At 53.3% G+C, this 20,777-nt stretch overlaps 1 protein-coding gene across 50 annotated transcripts in view; it reads right to left on the bottom strand.

The window, feature by feature from the left end:
* The window catches only part of WDR27 (WD repeat domain 27), a 182,151-nt gene extending 161,451 nt beyond the window's left edge, over window positions 1–20,700 (bottom strand). For 37 of the 50 annotated variants that reach the window (XR_014843064.1, XR_014843096.1, XR_014843004.1 and 34 more), the window contains exons 1-4: window positions 20,620–20,700; window positions 12,304–12,499; window positions 6,067–6,205; window positions 1,103–1,227 (exon numbers count right to left, since the gene is read on the bottom strand). Coding sequence is in view for 35 of the 50 variants with exons in the window: in XM_085021132.1 (XP_084877258.1) it covers window positions 1,103–1,227; window positions 6,067–6,205; window positions 12,304–12,492 (453 nt within the window). In the remaining 15 variants the exon portion in view is untranslated. Of the gene's footprint in view, window positions 1–1,102; window positions 1,228–6,066; window positions 6,206–12,303; window positions 12,500–19,982; window positions 20,095–20,273; window positions 20,495–20,541 lie in introns of those variants that run through there. The other 13 variants (XR_014843003.1, XR_014843121.1, XM_085021118.1 and 10 more) reach the window with 3 other exon arrangements.
* Window positions 20,701–20,777: the final 77 nt, after the last annotated feature.

The raw sequence follows: 20,777 nt of genomic DNA, 5'->3' as shown, positions 1-20,777 counted from the left end.
GACAAGGACGCTGGCCCAGGCCCCGGACGAGCCTCACGAGCCTCGGACAAACAGCACCTCACTGCTTGTTTTCATGGACTTTGAAGCGTGGGGTTGGGAGCCGACGCCAGGCTTCGCGTTGTCTTTCTAGAACATCTCTCTTCCTTCGAACACTGGTTTAGCTTTTCTGCGACATGATGATGGCGCGTTTTGTCAGGTTTGGGGGTGACCTAGCGCTCAGGCATTCGACCCTGGGAGGATGTCTGCACAGAACATTTTAAATACTTACAGCCCACAGACCAGCGTCCCACTGCACAAGCCTCATGGCCCCTGCCTGATCCCCGCGGCCTCCAGCACGTGACTTCACGACAACGCGAACCTTTTCCCGTGTGAGCCACAGTGGCACAATCTGGGCAAAAACCGCCTGAAGACAGACGCGCACACTCTGCCCACACGGGCTCGCCCGCACGCAGCCCACCGTCAGCAAAGCACAGGGAAGGCTTCCCTCCGCGTCCCTCCGAAGCAGGGCTTTTTACAGTGGAGGCGGCAACACAGCCCCTGCAGACCAACCACCTGTTACCTGTACTCCTTGGGCAAGTGGAAAACAAGGCAGGACTCCAGGCCTGGGAACCCCTGCCTCCCGCTGCCGGCAGCTGGCACCCGGTCCCAGGTGAGAGCATCCATCCCACAGCCAAACTGAGGTTTCAAAGCCACTGAACCCAGAGAGGCCACACACTTGCTTCAGCTAGCTCCAGGGCGGAAGAAGGCAGAATGGCACAGTTCTCGATGGAATGCAAATTCCCCAGGAGAGAGAAACGAGAGCCCCGTGCCTTCCGGGCCTTGCCGAGGCCACTCGAGCAGGAGAAATGCAGTTCGCTGGGCAGGCGTCTAAGGTCATCCCCGGATCCCAGACCTCACGGAAGACCCCCTACCTAACCCCAAGCAGCACGCTCTGATTCCACAGCTTTCCAGCGGCAAGAGAAAGGCCTGCTTTCACTCATTCCCCCAGCATCTTTACCAAAATAGGCCCAGTGAAAATGCAGGTGCAGAGGGGCAGGTGGGACCCAGCATCTGGGACCCCATGGGCGCCGGGCCCCAGCTCTGCGCAGCCATCGGATCTTACCTCGGCGTCCAGCATGAGGATTCGATCTCCAGCACACACTGCGGCAACACGGTCGTCGGGACTAAGCCTTAAACACAGCACCTCTCCCAGAAGGGCGTGGAGGACTGTCCCTCGCGGAGGCTGCCCTGGGTGGGGGGGAGTGGTCATTAGTGTCATTAGGTGAGGGTATTAAAAACAGTCAAAAGAACATCTGGACAATGTGGAACCCAGGACCATTTGCAGGAAGGGACTCGGGGCACTGGGGGGCGGGGGGGCAGGACTGCAGGAGGAGCCTCTGCACACAGGCGGCGCTGCAGCTGGAGCTGACCGTCCGGATGCTGCCTCCGGGCCTGGCCACAGGACCTGCTCTGGCCTGTGTCAAGTAGGCAGCAGGGACAGGGGTCCATTTGGGCCCCTGCCTCAGGGGTCTCCACGGTGACAATGAAGCTGGCCCGCACTCTCAGGTGAGGCCACTCAGCCAGCCGCCGACACGCAGCAAAGATGCAGTGGCCCTGGTCCAGCCCCGAGACTGAGGCTGCCAGCTGGGACCACGAGTCTGCAGAAAGGAAAACACACACACTCCACACTGGAGCTCCGTCTGCGGGGTGCACCGCGTGGACTCTGCCATCAGGGCCCAGCAGGTGCCTACACCTGCAGGTGCCTCAGGCACTGGGATAAGCCGTGAACCAGAGAACCCGCCTTTGAGGAAAACGTCCATGGTGTGCGTGTGCGCATGTGCATGTGTGTGCGTGTGTGCATGCACGAGCAGGATGCCAATAAAAAAACGAACAGCTGAGATCCCGAAAGGGCTGCGAGGACAGAGCACCACGGGAAGCTCTAGGCGCGGTGGGCAAGCACCACAGCAAAGGCACCCGTGAGCCAAGACCCACAGTAACGCTGGCATGGAGCAGCAGATGCAGGGCCGGGGACAGGCCCAGGTGCAAAGGGGACCCGGAGCCTGTTGGCTGCACCTCTGCAGGCGGTGGGAAGGAACTGGGGCTTTGAGCAGAGACAGCAGAGCCATTCTGACTGTGACGGGACCGTCGGGCCGTGGCACTGAGCGGACAGGTGCAGCAGGCAGTCAGAGGCTAGTTCGACAGCCCAGGTGAGGTAGCCTGGTGGCCCGAACCCAAAGGGGCAGGGAGGGGAGAGCTGTTCAGATGACGCATGTCTGTACACGTGGTGTGCTGCATGAGTATGTGTGTACACATGCATGTATTCTGTGTCTGTGTACACGCATGCACACGGAGCATGCAGGTGCCGCGTGTGTATCATGTGTCTGTACTATACGTGTGAAAGCATGCACATCCCGCGTGCGTGGGCTGTGTGTCTGTCAAGTGTGTATCACTTGTGTATATGTGTGTAATTATGTGTGTGAGCACATACGTACTAGATATGAATTGCATGCGTGTGTACTACGTGGGTGCTGTGTTTGTATGTGCTGTGTGTGTGTGAGACAACTCATGATAAACTGACACTGGAGTGAACACACTACACGTCAGTGAAGGCGGGGAACACGCGCTCACATTCACTGCCATCGATGACTATGTGTCACTTGGGTTTTAGAGCAAATCCTACAAGTTCCTGATGTGACTGCGTAAAATTCAGATGCCTTAACACGACCCCCACCTGACTTTCACTTTTTGAACTTTTTTATTGAATTGTGTACAATAATATGTTTCAGGTGTACAATAGAGGTGGCCCGCACTTTTTAAAAGCTTTGCTCCATTTACAGTTGTTATCAAATCACAGCGGTATTTCCTGTGCTAGAAAACACTCCCTGTGGAGTTCCCACCATCGCGCAGCGGAAACGAATCCCACTAGGGACCATGAGGCCTCGCTCAGGGGGTTAAGGATCTGGCATTGCCGTGCGCTGTGGTGTAGGTCGCAGGCACGGCTCGGATCCCGCGTGGCTGTGGCTGTGGTGGAGGCCGGCAGCTGTAGCTCCAATAAGACCCCTCGCCTGGGAACCTCCATATGCTGTGGGTACAGCCCTAGAAAAGACAAAAGACCAAAAAAAACCCAAAAAACAAAAACCCACATCCTTGTTACCAGCTGGTCGGTACCTAGTATCCTGTGTCTCTTAATCCTAAGCCCCCATCCTGTCCTCCCCCTCCCCCCACGGGAACGGCTCCTTTGTTCTCTGCATCTGAGAACCTGCTTCCGATCCGTGAGACACATTTGCTTTGTTATTTTTTAGATTCCACACAGGAGTGAGACCACATACATTATTCGTCTTTCTCCATCCCATCTACGTCACTGAGCATGATACCCTCGGGGTCCATCCATATTGCGGCAAAGAGCAGGATTTCATTCCCTCTTTTGGCTGATATTCCTGTGTGCATGTGCATGTGTGTGCGCGTGTGTGTGTGTGTGTGACTCACATCGTCTTCATCCAGTCGCCTGTCGGTGGACACTGAGGCGGCTTCCATGTCTTGGCTGCTGTAAAAAGCGCCGCTATGAACATTCGGCACACGCAGCTTTTCAAACGAGTGGTTTGGGTTTTTTAACATACACTCGGAAGTGGAATTTCTAGATCACAGGGTAGGTCTCTTTACTCAAGTTGATTTACAACACTGCGCTGATTCCAAGCGGGCAGCAAAGTGATTCAGTGACACACGTGGTCCTTCCGCGAGTCTCTTCCACTGCAGGCGGTGCGAGGACACGGGCCATAGCTCCCCGTGCAACACGGTCGGTCCTTGTTGTTCATTTCGTGTGCAGCACCATGTCTCTTTTAGTCCTCAACTTCTACTCATCCCTCCACCCTTCTTTCCCCTCTGGTAGCCATAAGTTTGTTTTCTGTCTGTGTCTGTGAGTTTATTTCCATTTTGTAGATAAGGTCACTGTGTCATTTTTTAGAGTCCACGTCTAAGTGGTATTAGATGATATTTGTCTTTCTCTGTCCGACTTACTGAATGTGATAATCTCTAGGTCCATTCATGTTGCTGCAAATGGCATTGTTTCATCCTTGGCTGGGCTGAGTACTATTCCAGTACATACACGTACCTGCTCTTTCTCCAGTCAGCTGCTGATGGGCATTTCGGGTGTCTCCCTGTCTCGGTTATTGTAAACACTGTTGCTCTGAGCACAGGGGTGCAGGTATCTTTTCAAATTATTATTTTCTCCAGACATATGCCCCGGAGGGGGACTGCTGGATCACATGGTCCGTCTACAGGAAGTTTTCTGAGGAACTTGCACACCGTTCTCTGCAGTGACTGTACCAGCGGACACTCCCACCAGCAGGGCAGGAGGGCTCCCTTTCCTCTGCACCCGCTCAGCATCTGCCGTGACGACGGCGTCCTGGCCGGAGTGGGGCGCTCTGATCTGCAGTTCTCTGATTAGCGATGCTGAGCATCTCTTCAGGGGCCCGTTGACCATCCGTCTGTCCTTCTTGGAGAAACGTCCATCTGCTGCCCACTTTTGATTGGGCTGCTTGCTGTTTTGACACTAAGCTGTATACGCTGTTGGTGTATTTTGGAGGCTGATCCTTTGTGGGCCGCACCATTTGCAAATATCCGCTCCCATCCCTCGGGCTGGCTGTTGTTTGGTTTGTGATCTCCTTTGCTGTGCAAGAGCTTTCAGGTTTCATTGGGTCCCCTCTGCCTGTTTATATTTCCATGACTCGAGGAAACAAATCCAAAAAAATACCGCTGCGACTGATGGCACAGAGTGTTCTGCCCATGTTTTCACCCGGGAGCTTCAGCACATCCAGCTCTGCATGCAGGTCTCTAAGCCACGCCGGGTTTGTATCTAATCCTCGCTGTGTCTGTCTGGTCAGGCCACTCAGGGTGGCTGCTCTCTTGCTCTCTGTACATCCTCCCTGCTGGACCGGCGCCGGCGGCACCTACGCCCCCCACACGGCCGTCGCCCCCCACACGGCTGTCCTGTGTACTTGCCCCGGGTCCCAGCTGGCAACTGCTCTTCTCAGAGGGGTGGTGAAGGATGCATCCCTCTGATGGTTTCCCTGGTGTCGCACGAGCCAACCTGACATAATCCCCCTCCCTTGGGGAATAAAGCCTGCCACCACGTCCTGCCTGTCACCCCCCACACACACATACACAGTGGGATGTGGCTCCAGGACCGGCTTCAGGTAGGTACCTCTGATGCCTCTGTCACTGACTCTAGGTTCTTTCTTGGCCCTGGAGCTGGGCAAGCACAGGGCTTGCAGGCCCGTGGGGGTGAGAGAGGGTCCCACCCTCCCTGCTTTCCGTGGGGCGTCCGTCTCCCCCAGCACCACTGGCTGAAGAGGCCTCTTCTCCCTTGCCTGCTCTGGCCTCCTCTGCTGACTGGGTGAGCACAGTGTGTGGATTTATTTCTGGGATTTCTGCCTTGTTCCCCAGATCTGGGTGTCTGTCTGTGTGTCCCTATCATGCTGGTTTGATGCCTGCAGCTCTGCAGTATAACCTGAAGTCAGGGCCTGATTCCTCAGCGCTTGGCTTCCTTTCTCCAGATGGTGTCGGCTCTTCAAGGCCTTCTATGTCTCCATACGAATTTTTAAACTATTTTTTCTAGTTCTGTGACCCGCCTACCTTTTTGACTTTATCTGGCAACCTCTGCTAACATCGCCAAGCTCCAGCCCCAGGAGCTTGCTGGCCTCCAGCCCAGACACTGCCTCTGCAGCACCACGTGCCCGCAGGGTGTGCCCCTGCAGGGCCCCCCACCCCACGCTGTCACTTTACCACGGTCTCCGTAAGGAAAGAGTATTTCACCTTCTCCGCCTCCTTGCAGAGCTGCACCAAAAGCACCGAAATCAGAATAAGACCATCTTAAGATGGACATGAATGAATGAACAACATCAGCCCCACGCTCTGCAAAGGTCGGTGGAGCTGAAGGGCCTGCTCTGCGTCCCACACGCCACATCCCCTGAGACCTGGTCTCAAGGTTGAAGGATCAAAAATGATCCAAACCCCTCGATGTCCCCGAGTCGATTTAACAGCGAGTCTCTCCCACGGCACTTTTTTGAGATGTTTGAAATGTTCCTTTACCGTCGAGCGTTTTCTCTCTGCATTCGCCCAGGTTCCACATCATGACACGATCCCGGGACGCAGAGCAGAGCAGGAGCGGGTGTGCATTCCCAAAGGCCACCGCGGTAACTGGACGAAGGTGTCCTCTCAGGATGAGCGGCTGGAGAAAGGAACAGAAGCAACAAGACCACAGCTTGCAGACAGCACCGAAAGGATAAAAGAACGTAACAACACAGCCTCGTCCTAAGACAGGACATGGACCGAGTTTTCCCAAGGTGGTTACCGGGCACACTCGCGCCCGCCTCGTGTGTTCAAAGTCCCGCTCACACACACCATCGCTCGGGGCCACCAGGTCACGGTCGCCGGCACCACGAGTACACACACTGGTCCCGGGCCCAGCCGACCTCTTTCTCCCGCTTCTTCCCTGTTTATTAATCAGGCACATGCGCCCTGCTCCCCAGTCCACGCCGACGGGTCCCTGCGGTGCTGAAGCCAGGAGCACAAGGGAGGTAACAAGGATTCGACGAGAGGAGGAGGGCCCGGGGCGCTGGGGACGCGGGACACGGTTATGAGACCGCTGGCACGAGCGAAGCAGCGAGACGAAGCTGGAGGCGGGGGGCCAGGGTGCGACCACCCGACAACGACAGAAGGAGCCTGGATGGAGCTCAGGGAGTCACAGGCCACGCGCACCCGATTTCTCCTTCAGGAACGTAAATTCCTGCAGGTTCGGAAGGGAGACCTGCCCGGGGGATGCAGCTGAGAGCAAAATGTTCCCCAGGAGACACAATAAAGGCTGGCGCTAAGGTGGCAGAAACGGAGCTGGGAGGTGACGACCCGCAGGCTGAGCGGAAGGGCGGAAAGGGCCAGGTGAAGAGAAGCAGTGCCACGTGGAAACCCCGGGGCCGACGGCCCAGGGCGGCGACGAGACACCAGGGAGGAGGGGCCGGGACCCGCGTGCACGTGGGCTGTTGGTCCCAAGGACACAGAGGGGCTTTCAAGTCGACCGCAGGTGGGCAGCGCGGCCCGGTGGGAAGGCGGTCCTTCCGACGGGAGCCCAGGTGGGTCGCCGCGGCAGCCTGCTCATCTGCACCAACCTCCCAAGGCGAGGGACAAGAAAAGCTGGACAATCTGACAACGACAACAACAGTTTTTAAGCCATCAGAGAGCAGCGGAGGTGACGAAGGAGGAAGACCCGAGGAGAGAACCGAGGGGACGGGTGCCCGCCCCGCGGCGCCCCGGGCAGATGTCTATGGAGTCAGCGCCTAACGATCCCGGGAAAGGACGGCGAGGCGAGATGTTCATGGGGCTTCCTGGGACGTTGATGGGGTAAGTGGCGTAACCAGAGGCAGCACTTTGAGAGCATAAACAGAAGTATCCTACTGGGAGAAGAGCCAAGAACTCTCCTCTGAGAACAGACCCAACAGCCTTGCAGCTGAGGAACCCGACGGCCAGACCCAGGAGAAGTAGCAGCGCTGAGCCCTTGGCCCTGGCGGCACTGGGGTCCCCTGGACGTGCTGCGTCCCCTCGGCCCTGCCGGCGCTGGGGTCCCCTGGACGTGCTGCGTCCCCTCGGCCCTGCCGGCGCTGGGGTCCCCTGGACGTGCTGCGTCCCCTCGGCCCTGCCGGCGCTGGGGTCCCCTGGACGTGCTGTGCCCACAGCCAGCCAACTATCCAAAGCAAACATAAGTTCCTCTGGACGAGACGAGGCTAAGATCACAATGGAGCCTCAAACTATCTACACATTTTTTTTCAAACGTCATGTCCAGTAATTGGGCAAAAACAATCAGGCCCCGAGACCATTCAGTCCAAACAAAACGGAAATGAGATGATGGTAAATACCCAGAGGCCATTCCAGCGGCCCTGGAACCAAGCCGGGACGGATCCAGAGGACAGCAGAGAGTCGCTGTGAGTTCATTCCCTGTGTTCAAAAAGTTAAACAGAGGCACAGAATATACATTAAAATAAGATTCAATTCTAACTTCGAAAGGTGAAAACTAAAATGAAAAACACACCGAGCGGGATTAAAAGCAGATTCGGTATTGCAGAAAGAAAAACAGATGATCCAACTGGCCTCTGTCTGTTAAAGAAGATGAATCAATAATGTATCCCCTTCTGAAACAGAATGCACCAGGCCAAGATGGGCGTACTGGTAAATTCCACTAAACACTCAAGAGAGAAATCAGAACCAGTTTTCCAAAATTTCCTTCAGAAAATAGAAGAAATAAGAGGAAACCCTTCTTTTCAGAAGAAACAGAGGGAATACCTCCTTACTTTCACTCTCTGAGCCAGCATTTCCCAAACGCCAAAACCTGACAAAGACATGACAAGAAGAGAAAATTACAGACGACGGAGCTCCCGTCGTGGCTCAGCAGTTAACGACCCCGACTAGCATCCAGGAGCACGCGGGTTCAAACCCTGGCCTCACTCAGTGGGTTAAGGATCTGGCGTTGCTGTGAGCTGTGGTGTAGGCTGGCAGCTGTAGCTCCGACTGGACACCTAGCCTGGGAACCTCCATATGCCACGGGTGCGGCCCTTAAGACAAAACAAAACAAAACAAAACAAAAAACAAAAAGACAAACCACAGACATGCAAAAGACATACCTATTATCCAAAATACACAAAGAACTCTTAAGACACAACAAGCAAATAAACCCACTTTAAAAATAAGTCAAAGCCGCTGAGACACTGGCCCAGGAAGATACGCACATGACAAGCCAACATAGGAAGAGCACGTGTCATCAAGGAAATGCACATTAAAAGGACAACAAGGTACTACTACACACTTGCTAGAACAGCAAAAATCCCGCACTGACACCACCACCAAATGCTGCTGACGACATGGAGAAAAGGAAACTCTTACCCTTTGCCGGTTCAAGCGCCGAATGGGGCGGCCGCTTTAGAAGACGGCTCGGCACTTCCTTACGAAACTAAACCACTCGCCGTACAGCCTGCAATCCCCCTCCTTGGTGTTTACCCGAAGGAGCTGAAAATTTACGTCCACACAAAAATGTGCACAAAAGCGCATGTTTATAGCAGCCTTATTCATAGTTGCCAGACCTCGAAGCAAGCAAGCAAGAGGTCCTTTGGTAAGTGAATAAACTGGTCCATCCAGACAACAGACTAGGATTCAGCACTAAAAAGAAATGAGCTATCAAGCCACGAAAAGCCACGGAGGAGCCTCGACCGAGTATCACTAGCGAAAGGAGCCGGCGTGAACAGGGCACTTACCATGGGATTCCAGCCTCCGGCAAAGGCAGACCTACGGAGGCAGGAGAAGAGCCGAGGGTCCCGGGGGCGGGGGGAGGGGCAGGGAGGATGAATAAGCAGAGCTCGGAGGAGGCTCAGGGCATGAGACCACCCTGCAGGACGCGGCAATGGTGGGTACGAACCTTTACGTGTTTGCCCAAACCCAGAGAAGGTTCCACCCCAAGAGTGAACGTGAAGGTAAACTACGGGCTCTGAGTGAAAACGATGCCAGGGAGAGGCTCCCTGTGGCCACAGAGGTACCACTCACCCCAGAGCGGGACGGCGATCAGGGGCTATGCCGGGGGCGGGCCGCACAAAAAGTACAAAGGAAAAACCTCTGTACTTTCCCCTCCACTTTTCTGTAAACCGAAAACTGCTCTTGAAAAATAAGTCTCCAAGTGCAAAAGGCAAGTAAAAAGCAGACTGCAAAAAAAGAAAAGTACAGCCAAAGTTGCCGGGGATAAAGCATGTCACTTCACAGTGTTAACGGAGTCGATTCATCAAAAAGACACAAGACGCTACACATTCACATGCTTAGTAACTGGGCTTCAAAGCACACGGAGCCAACAGGTGGAAAAGAAACAAACAAACTCGCATTTAGAGCCATCATTTCAATACTTCTCCCTTGATGACTGGCAGAACCGGGGACCTGAGCAGAGACCTGAGGAACACCGCCAACCAACTGGACCTGAATAAAATTATAAACCAAAGACATGCAAATATTCACTGCAGCTTTACTTATAATAGTCGAAGTGAAAATAACCTACACGTCCACCAACAGGGAGGCTGTGGCTCAGCAGTCACCAACGCAACCAGTATCCGTGAGGACATGGGTCGGGAATCTGGCACTGCCATGAGCTATAGCGTAGGTCACAGACTCGGCTTGGGTCGTGCGTTGCTGTGGCTGTGGTGTGGGCTGGCAGCTGCAGCTCCGATTAGACCCCTAGCCTGGGAACTTTCATATGCCTTAGGTGTGGCCCTAAAAAGCAAATAAATAAATAAATATCCACCAACAGGAGCATGGATAAACAAATTACAGTACATCCACACAATGGAATACTATGCAACAATAAAGAAGAAGAGTTTTTCCCTAAAATACCACAGGTACATCTCAAAATAATTACTGCCTGAAAGAAGCCAGACAAAAAGAGTAAAAACTTGTCTGATTCCACTTACACAGACTCTAGAAAATGCAAACTAATACAAAGCTTATATTTAGAATACATAAAGAACTCCTTCAAATCAATAGGGAAAAGACAGAGAATTCAATAGCAAAAAGGTGACCGACTGAACACACAGGTCACAAAAGAGAATGTCTCAATGGCAGTTAACATGATCAAAGGGATTACACCCCAGGAATCAGCAGGGAGTTACAAGCTACAACCAAGAACTACCATACGCAGCAGAAGGGGTCAAGTCAGAAGGACCAGGTGTAAGTCAAGATGTGCACACGGTGCTGCAACCACCTTGCAAAGCTTGGCGTCATCTTTCCAACTGAATATATGCATATTCCCAAGACTGGGCAACTGCGTCCCCATTGGCATCAAAAGACACACAGAAGGATGTCTGTAGCAATCAAAACATGGAAACAAACCAAATCTCCCATAATAGTAGACTGGATAAATGTGGTCTGGCCATACAATGGAATAGTACACAGTAATGAACATGGAAACAAACCAAATCTCCCATAATAGTAGACCGGATAAATGTGGTCTGGCCATACAATGGAATAGTACACAGTAATGAACATGGAAACAAACCAAATCTCCCATAATAGAATGGATAAATGTGGTCTGGCCATACAATGGAATACTACACAGTAATGAACATGAACGATGTGGACAAATCCCATAACATAACAGCGAGTCAAAGAAACCAGCAAAAAAGACTGCAAAGCATGATACCATCCACACCAAGTTCAAACACGAGCAGCAGTGAGCCAATAGCCAGAAGTCAAGACAGCATTACAGCACCAGTGACAGGACGCCAAGCTGGATGCCGCTGCCCAGATGTGTTCCTCTATTACAACCACTCGTGTGCACTTAATCTTGGCACACATTTTCCCAAGTGTTTTATGCTTAATAAAAAGAGAGACCATGCTGGAGATCTGAATGTGGGAGTCAGCTCATCAGTGCAAGCTGTGTGGAAGAAACACATGAAAACCTCTCTTGATGGAATGGGACGAAAAAACGCAGATTTCCCTTTAGTGATGAGCAGCCTCCACTTCAGCAGAGACTGACTGGCAGTCTACCTGAAAGTTGGAGAAAATTTCAACGCAAATGCAGTTTTGCTTCATAAGTACTGTAATCACTATCCTCAACCTCGTAAAGCCCAAATGAAGATAAAAATTACCCCAAAACCAAAAACACTGATTCACTTTTTAATTTTTTACGATAAAACCCATTTTCAAAAGTATTTAGATAATTATAGAGTCATGACATAAGCTTTAAAAAGACAATCGGTGTCAATACTTTGTTAGTTTGATTAAAGATTCTGCAATAAACACAATAAACTTACTTAAACACTGTATGAAAAAATCGGTAGAAGTTCAACTTGCCTGGCCTGTGTTAACATGAACCTTTTCTTCCTTCTATTCTTACTATATAAGAAATAATATAAACGAAGAAATACTATTATATTAAATACTTCTTCTCAAAAAGAAATTTTAAATAATTTTTAAGTTATTCAAATTTATTTTTAAATAAAGTGATTTATTTTTCAAAAATGAAAACTTGATCAGTTTTGTTGTGTTAGCATTTCTCTCCCAAGGTTGGCAGCTGTATCCACAAAAGCCAGCAACTCCCAGAAGCATCTGAGAAGCAGGGCAAGGCTCTGGCACTTGACAAAAAGCCCAGATAACTTTTCTAAGCGTTTCAGTTGTCCTATTATAGTTGATTTACAATGTCCTGTCAATTTCTGTTGTGCAGCAAAGGGACCCAGCCATACAAATAGGACTGGGTATAGCTCCCTGCGCTGCACAGCAGGGCCTCATCCCAGGTAACTTTGCAGGCACCTGGTGGGAAGGGTCCTGGGTGCTCCACACGCAGAGGGCATCTCCATCTAAGGGGAAGGCACAGTGCTGCCGACTGCAGGCCAGGTGGACGTGGGACGCAGACTCCGTGGATTCCACCATGTGTGTCTCCACAACGATCTCACCTCCGTGGCCCTCACTCGTGGAGAAAGTCTCCCGTGGTTCCTCCATGTTCAACCTGGAAAGACCAAATACATGTAAGAGGACCGTGGTTACGATACTGAATGCAGACAACAGTCTCCTGTTTATTCGCAATGACCAGCACGACCACACCTACTTACCCATCTCCCCTCCCTACTCCCAAGAAAAGGATCTCCGCTCTATATCAAAAAAAAAAAAAAAAAAAAAAATCAAAAATGAGCAGAAGCTCTAAACAGACATTTCTCCAAAGAGACAGACAGATGGCCAAAAAGCACATGAAAAGATGCTCAACATCACTAATTATCAGAGAAATGCAGATCAAAGCTACATGGAGGTATCACCCCTCCTCACACTGGTCAGAACGGCCATCATCAAAAAATCTACAAACAATAAATGCTGGCGAAGGCATGGAGAAAAGGGAGCCTCCTACCCCGTGGATGGGAATGTAAACTGGTGCAGCCACTGTGGACAACAGTATGGAGGTTCCTCAGAAAACAAAAACTAGAACTACCGTATGATCCAGCAATTCCATTCCTGGGCATCTATCCAGAGAAAACTGTAATTTGAAAAGACACATGCACCTCTATATTCACTGCAGCACTTTTAGCCAAGACATGAAACCACCTAAATGCCCATCAACAGAGGACTGGATAAAGAAGATATGGTACATATATACGATGGAATATTACTCAGTCATAAAAAAGCATGAAATAGTGCCATTTGCAGCAACATGGATGGACCTAGAGATTATCACACTAAATGGAATAAATCAGAGAAAGACAAGTATCATATGAGATCACTAATCTGTAGAATCTAAGCAAAATGATACAAAAGAACTTATTTATAAAACAGAAACAAAATCACAGATTTTGAAAACAAACTTATGATTACCCAAGGGGAAACCTGAGGGAGAGGGGTAAATTAGGAGGGTGAGATTAACATATAACACGCCTCTGTATAAAACAGATAATTAGAGGACCCACCGAACTGCACAGGGTGCTCAGCTCAGGATTCTGTAATAACCTACATGGGGAAAGAATCTGAAAAACAATGGATATGCATGTATGAAAACTGAACTGTTGCTGTACAAATGAAACGAACACAACACTGTAAATCAACGATACTCCAATATAAAATAAAAATTAAATTTTAAAAAAAGGAAGGTCAGCTACAGAATGGCTGACAAAGTGGTGCGCAAAGGACCGGAGTGTCCCGTCGCCGAGCTGGCTGTGCGCTTCAGCCTGGAGAGGCCACGTGGGCCGAGCAGCCGTGAGGACAGACAACTGGGGATCTGAGCCGCAGACTCGGGCTGGGCACCGGGAGGGGAAAGCGGAGGGTCCCTGGGGGAGCCGGTGGCCGGGTCACCACTCGGCAGACCCAGAAGAAGGGCTTGTCCGTAAGCTCAGGCCACCCTGGGAATCCCGAAGCCGCCCACCAAAGGAGCGAGATGGCCATCAAGAGGCCGCAGGTCATTCTGGCAGCCATGTGCAGGGGTCCTGGTCAAGAGGGCCTGGGGTGGGGGTGAGTTCCCGTCGTGGCGCAGCGGAAACGAATCCGACTAGGAACCATGAGGTTGTGGGTTCGATCCCTTGCCTCACTGAGTGGCTTGAGGATCCCGCGTGGCTGCGGCTGTGGCATAGGCCAACAGCTGTAGCTCCGACTCGACCCCTAGCCTGGGAACCTCCATGTGCCGCGAGTGTAGCCCTAAAAAGCAAAAAAAAAAAAAAAAAAAAAGACAAAGAAAGGAAAAGAGGGCCTGGGTGGGGAGAGGCCCCAGCCCCGGGACCCGGCTCGAGCGCTGGCACAAGGCCCCGCAAGGACAAAGGTGCCCGGTCATCTGCTCCCGCGGAGACCTTCCCTGTCCCCAGGGTCCTCTGAGCTGCAGGGCCCTTTCCCAGCCTCCGAGTCTCCAGGCACGAAGCTCAAGTGAATGTTAGTTCCCTCCTCTCTCTGCCCTCACCTCCAACCCATCCCTCAACACCAAGCGAGCACCAACCCTGAAGATACAGTCCGTCCCAGACACTTAGAGGATGGGCTGCCCAAGTCGCAGATGCTCCTCGGGCGGGAATCCCAGCAGCACAGCTGCGGGCAGGCGGCACTGCCGGGCAGCGTGGAGCAGGGACACGCGGGGCCGGGAGGCGCACGGGGCGGCCCTGGACACTGGCTCCAGGATCTGGTCCTGCTCCCGCCTCTCGGGCGTGGTGCCCTTTGCCTCTGTCTAGGCTGAGTGGAGACAATGGCCTATCTCCAACTGGAAAGAAACGCCGTCGGAGACAGCGGGGCGGGACGGGACGGGGGACCTCAGCCCGGGGATGTTCACCCTCAGAGGGAATAGGTGGGGCCCAGCGGGGGCTCCCAGGCAGCCTCCCCAGGAGGGACATGTGGCCCTAGACTGCCCGGGTCACCTGGGTGACAGGTGGGGCTGGAGTCACCTCCCAGCCTGCAGGTGCAGGGGTCACAGTTTCACAGGATACCTAAAGTAGCTGTTGAAAATGACCCCAAAGGCCCTTTCAATGGCAGGTGGGCAGAAGCCCACGTTGTAGCACCCGTCTGGCCGACCCAGGCCCAGGGAAGCAAAGCGAGGCGACTCTCAGAGCACGGTCAGGCCCTGTGCTCCCCGATGGCCCACAGAACACCTGTCTCTTCTCTGGAAGAAATCAGGGACCTTTCAAGACTTCAGAAGTCTGCAACATGTGGAGAAAACGAAATGTGTTGAATATATATATATTTATCTATCTGAAATTGCTGCATATGCAACTGCCCGGGCTAGGGGTCTAACTGGAGCTGCAGCTGCCAGCCTACACCACAGCTCAGGGCAACACCAGATCTTTAACCACTGAGTGAGGTCAGGGATCGAACCTGCGTCCTCAGGGAAACTAGTCGGGTTCGCGACCTGTTGAGCCACAAAGGGAACTCCAAGTGTGTTGACTATTTTAAGGCACATTCTTCTCCAAGTTACGAGTTGGTTTTATTTATCTATTTTACCTTTGCCGAGACACAGCAGTGAGCGCCACATAAACAGTAGCTACAGGTTTCAAAGCTACCGTGGTCTGCTTCGTGGGTTTTAATTGCAAAGTCCCAGAGCCCAGCAGGGGCTGCGCACAGAAGCAGCGGGTAAACGTGTCCCGAGGGACACGAAGTCTCTGCGCCTCCTTCACTGCGTTTCGAAAGCACAGCACCGTCCGCGGGGACAGTGCTCGACTCGGAACAGACGCGCAGCCCAGGGGCAGCGGGACCAGGGGATACAGAACGGGGAGTCGGAACCCCTGGGGGGGGGCGCCAACGGCAGCTGCCTGCCCTCCCAGCCACGGTCCCGGCAGAAGGCAGGTCCTGTCACCTGACCTTCCTGAAGGGCGGTGTCCAAGCGGTTCAGCCACTTCTCTGAGCCTGGTGACACGAGCTCCAGCTCAGCAGGACAGGCATGGGCACCTCGCGTCATCAGAGGCGCCTTACCTCCTCCTGGACGAGGAGGCAGCCTGCAGGCTTTGCCTACGGGCAGGCACCTTCCGCCCAGAGCCCTAGCATGGGGCCAGGGTGAGACGGTCCTCGCGGAACCTGTAACGTAGGCACTGACGCAACCTGTCCCACGTGACTTTTCTGTTAGCAAATTAAAACAGTCAAATAAAAGTTTCCCAGAAAATGGACTTTTCTCCGCCATCTCTAAAACTACCCAGCAAGCAGGCAGATCTGAATTTTCCGGAGGCTGAATGCTACCAAAGGACACACAAGGCAGACTACACACAGCTGGTGTGCGCGGCACAGCCCCAAACCACAGTCTGGAAGATCAAGCTGGGCTGGGGACTAGAGTGCTGGCCTCCGGGGCCCCCGAGACCCGCCCTGATGGGGACCTGCCCTGACGGAGACCTGCAGGGGACGGGCTCACGCCTGCACATTCCCAGGAAAGGCTTGTCCTCAGGACTGGCCCAGGGCGGCTCCTGGGAGACCAGGTGACAGGAGTGAGCTCGAGGCCCAAGGCCCTGCGCATAGGCACCAGCTTGACCACAACAGTTCACCCGAACGAAAGAACGGTGGTTTAGGGCGAAGCCCGTTTGCCCAGGTCGGGCGGGGGTCGGGGCAGCGGGGATGGGGCACATGGGTGGCGCCTGCCAGCACAGCTGACGGCGCTCACGCTGGAGCCGGCCTCTCCCCTCTGCTGACCGGGCCTTCTCTGCAGGAAGCCCTGCCCCGAGCACAGCAGCTCTGCTGAGACCCCATCAGGGCCTGGCCAAGAACACCTGACAACCAAGCAGCCTCTTCACGCCGGTGAAAACATCCGCCGACCTGGCTCCGAGGTCTGGCGGCCCCTGCTGGGTTCTCACGGAGCCCTTCCCGCTCTCCCTCTGGAGCCACAGAAATGCCGCGAAACCACCGTCCTGTCTCTCTGGAAGTTGGCGCAGCCGAATCCAGGGAGAAGGTGTCACCTTCTGCGCAGGCCCTGTCCCGCAGGCGGCACCCTTGTGCCACTTTCACCATGACGGAGGGCACCTCACGGAAGTAGCTGGTTACCCGCTTGCTTGAGCACCAGGAGCACCAGGCTGGGCTGCTGTGCGAGCAGGAAATGAACTTTTACTGCGATGAGCACTGAAATGCGGGACTATTGGCGACAGCCTCTGGCTGGACTCACGAAGAAGCCAGCACCTCGGCAACACTGCAGGATGCTGCTTAGTGACGGAGCCGCAGGCAGCGCCCAGAAACAAATCCAGGAGGCTGACGGCTCTGGGTCCACGGCACGCAGTGACTAAACATTTGGTTAAATCCTATTCTGTAACGACCCAGAAGACACAACCCACTCACTGACCCCGTGGCCCTCAAGGAAATGCCGGTGAAGAACCAGCATCTGCAGCCACCACATCGAGTGGTAGATGAGTCGAGCAGAAACAAAACGTCCAGAAGCCTGGGGACCTCAGGGGGAAAATGGGGTGCCGCTGCCAGCTCTGCTGAGATGGGTACCAGCAGGACTCAGCCTTCCAGAAGACACCAGATCAAGCCTATGGTTCCACAGAACTGCCACATCTCAGCCACTTGGTTTCAAGAGAGACAAGAGAGCAGGTGCACACGAAGGGCCAAGCACAGGATGGCGGCAGAGCTGCAGGCCAGCACAGGGACGAGCACAAATGGGAGCCAGGAGGCCACAGAAACACAGAGTGACAGGTAAGGACAGAGCATCTGGGCCCCATCTTCACAGCTGCAGGAGGGGGACCATGGCAGCCCCCTGCCCACGAGCCACTTCTGATGAGGCCATGGGGGGAGAGGCCTGAGCGGAGGACCAAGGGCTTCAGAACACCACGGACAGGCCCCTGGCCGCAGAGTCAGGGTCTCCCTGGAAGGCCCTCCCTTGCCCAGCCAGCCAGGTTTCAGCACTGCTATGGGCCAGTCTCCCCTAGGAAAGGACGAGTCTCCGGTGGGAAGGCAGACAGCCCACCTTTCAGTTCCCAGGTCACGGAGCCAGCAGGAGGAGGGCCGGGCCCGGCCACGCCGGGAGCGCTCTGGGTCGTGCTGGAGCTGTGACCAGGCAGTGCCTGGGGGTGGGGGCTTTTCCCTGTGGGCTGGAGACATCCAGCCTCCAGGAGGGCGGCATTACAGGGCGACCTCCTGGTCACCAAGGAGGTCCCTTTCCTTCCGGAAACGACATGACCCAGCATCCTCTGCAGCTACCTGCCACCAGGTGGCTGAGCTCTGGCCAGGGCAGCAGGAGCAGGGAGCATGCGGCCACTGAGAGGCCCAGCCTAGACAACCTCCCACCGGGCTCCCTTCTCTCCCCGCAGGCCCCAGAAAAGGGAGACGCCCTGGAGGCCCAGGGAGGAGGAACCACGAGGGGGAAGAGGTCTCGGAGGGGCAGCCGGGAGTGCGGAGGAGTGGGGACTGGCTCCAGGAGACGCGGGGACCTGGGGCAGGAGCCACGCTGCTATATAACAGGGTCCTTTGCTACAGCCAGCAGTCACCGATAGAGATTAGCCAATGCAACGAACCCAAAACACGCAAACAACGCAGCAACGATGCATCCGGTGCTCCCCTTTCTCCCCTGCTCCTTGCTGTGCCTCCTCTGGGGAAACTCAATGTCAGAGCCCAACAGGTGCATCGCAGGAACCAGTCCGAGGGGACACACTCCACTCAGTGTTCGATAAGGGTCTGGTGCATCTGACACTGCGAAGCACTTTGAGAAAATGCAGCGCCAAGTGCCTGCTAGAGAAACTACTGTTTTGAAGTTAAGTCAGTAAACTTTACAAGGCAGAGAGCAATCCCAGGCAGCAGCAGGCTGTGCAGTCAAGGTCATGCATTTGCTACAGCAGTGCATGCAAACTGCACAACATTAGGAAATCCATACAAGAAAAAGCACAATTGTTCTCTTTTTCTCAAGGGGCACCTCTGTTAAAACGTTAGGCGACTCATTCTGTGAGTCAGCGGGTTAAGCGCCATATTAAAATAATAAATCGCACCATAATTAAAGTACACCCGACGGCTTTTACTCTGCAGCAAAAGAAGAGAGAGTTCTCCACTTTAGCCAGAAGAGGAGACAGGTCCTAATTCTAGCTCCCCTGAGGGCAGAGCTAATACAAAATGGAGAAATGGCTGATAACAGAGGTTTGGGAATGCGACTGATTTACTCAGGCATTCTCATGTTTTTAAGTCCTTTCCTAAATTATTAAATATTTTAAAAAGTATTACTACTCTTTATGTTTAGCTGCTTTAATTAAAAGAAAAAATTGATACCCTCTTTCCGTTGGCCAGGCTGACAAAATCCTGATTTTATAAACCTTCAGTTCTTGAAACACAAATTGTGTACTTTTAAGCCAGGACTTGTTAGGTAAGCATAAATCTGATTACAAACAGCAGTGACTGTGTAAAAGTTTTAAAGCCATTTACTTTTCGATGATTTAAATCAGATCCAGATGTATCCCTATGTCCTACACGCACTCCCTTTCTTGACAGGAAAATGAAGTGGGCAGTTACACTTGAAAACCGCCAGGGGGAGTTCCCATCGTGGCGCAGTGGTTAACGAATCCGACTAGGAGCCATGAGGTTGCGGGTTCGGTCCCTGCCCTTGCTCAGTGGGTTAACGATCCGGCGTTGCCGTGAGCTGTGGTGTAGGTTGCAGACGCGGCTCGGATCCTGCGTTGCTGCGGCTATGGCATAGGCCAGTGGCTACAGCTCCGATTCGACCCCTAGCCTGGGAACCTCCATATGCCGCGAAAGCGGCCCAAGAAGATAGCAAAAAGACAAAAAAAAAAAAAAAAAAAAAGAAAACCGACAGGGTTCAGAAGGGGCATCACATGTACCAGACGCTTCTTGCAGGAGGAAGAGAGGAGACCCACTAGTGACACCTCCATCAACAGCCCAAGCCAGTGACCAGCGTGGATGCAGCTGCTCCCAACCTCAGGCGAATCAACCCGCCAAAATAATCAGCCCTAAGACTGTCCTGCCTCTTTTACAGGCAGCAAAGGTAACGATTCCGTGTGGGCGACATGCACAGTTCTTTAACCCCACACACGGCGATCTTATTAACAGCCTGACCAACTCACATTTTGCAGCTACTTGGCAGAGTTCAGGTTCTGCAGAAAGGGGCACAAGAGCCATTGCCTGTTTTTTTAATTTACACTCCAACCGGTTTCCACAAAAGTGATACTGCAAGTTCTACAACGAAACACAAGCCTTGTAACCAACACAAAAGTGTGGTACGAAAATGCGCATAATCTTTCTTAGGATATTTTTCAGTGGACAACGGGTTCCCATTAATTCCAAATTAACAAAATAAATCCTTCATATAAATACAACTCCATTTTGAATCCTTTTAGGAGCATTTCAAGAAGTACCATGTTCTTGGGAGTTAACGAATCCGACTAGGAACCATGAGGTTGCGGGTTCGATCCCTGGCCTTGCTCAGCGGGTTAAGGATCCGGTGTTGCCATGAGCTGTGGTGTAGGCTGCAGACAGCGGCTCGGATCCCGCGTTGCTGTGGCTCTGGCGTAGGCTGGCAGCTGCAGCTCCGATTGGACCCCTAGCCTGGGAACCTCCATATGCCGCGGGAGCGGCCCTAGAAATGGCAAAAAGACGAGGAAAAAAAAAATAAAAAAGAAGTACCATGTTCTTAAGAGATACGGTACAGGTTAACAGGTCCCCGGACGGGTTAACGGCCCCTCGGGTGCACCGGTTTCTCACCTGGGAACCCTCGGGAGCAGACGCTAGGCGGCCAGGCGGCCGCAATCTAGCTGAGCCCGGCGCGCTCAGGCGCTGCGTCCCGCCCCCGTCGCCATGGTTACGCCATTCTCGCGAGAACCCGGAAGCCCCGCACTACTCTATTTCCGGGCCTCGCCTCA

This window comes from Sus scrofa, chromosome 1, assembly GCF_054392235.1.
Source record: "Sus scrofa isolate SSC_HxYL_T2T_F1_AM1 chromosome 1, Sscrofa_HxYL_maternal_Yorkshire_Landrace_v2.0, whole genome shotgun sequence".
Lineage (NCBI taxonomy): Eukaryota > Metazoa > Chordata > Mammalia > Artiodactyla > Suidae > Sus > Sus scrofa.
Note: the sequence above shows the minus strand (reverse complement) of the source record. Positions and strands in the feature narration are given on the sequence as shown.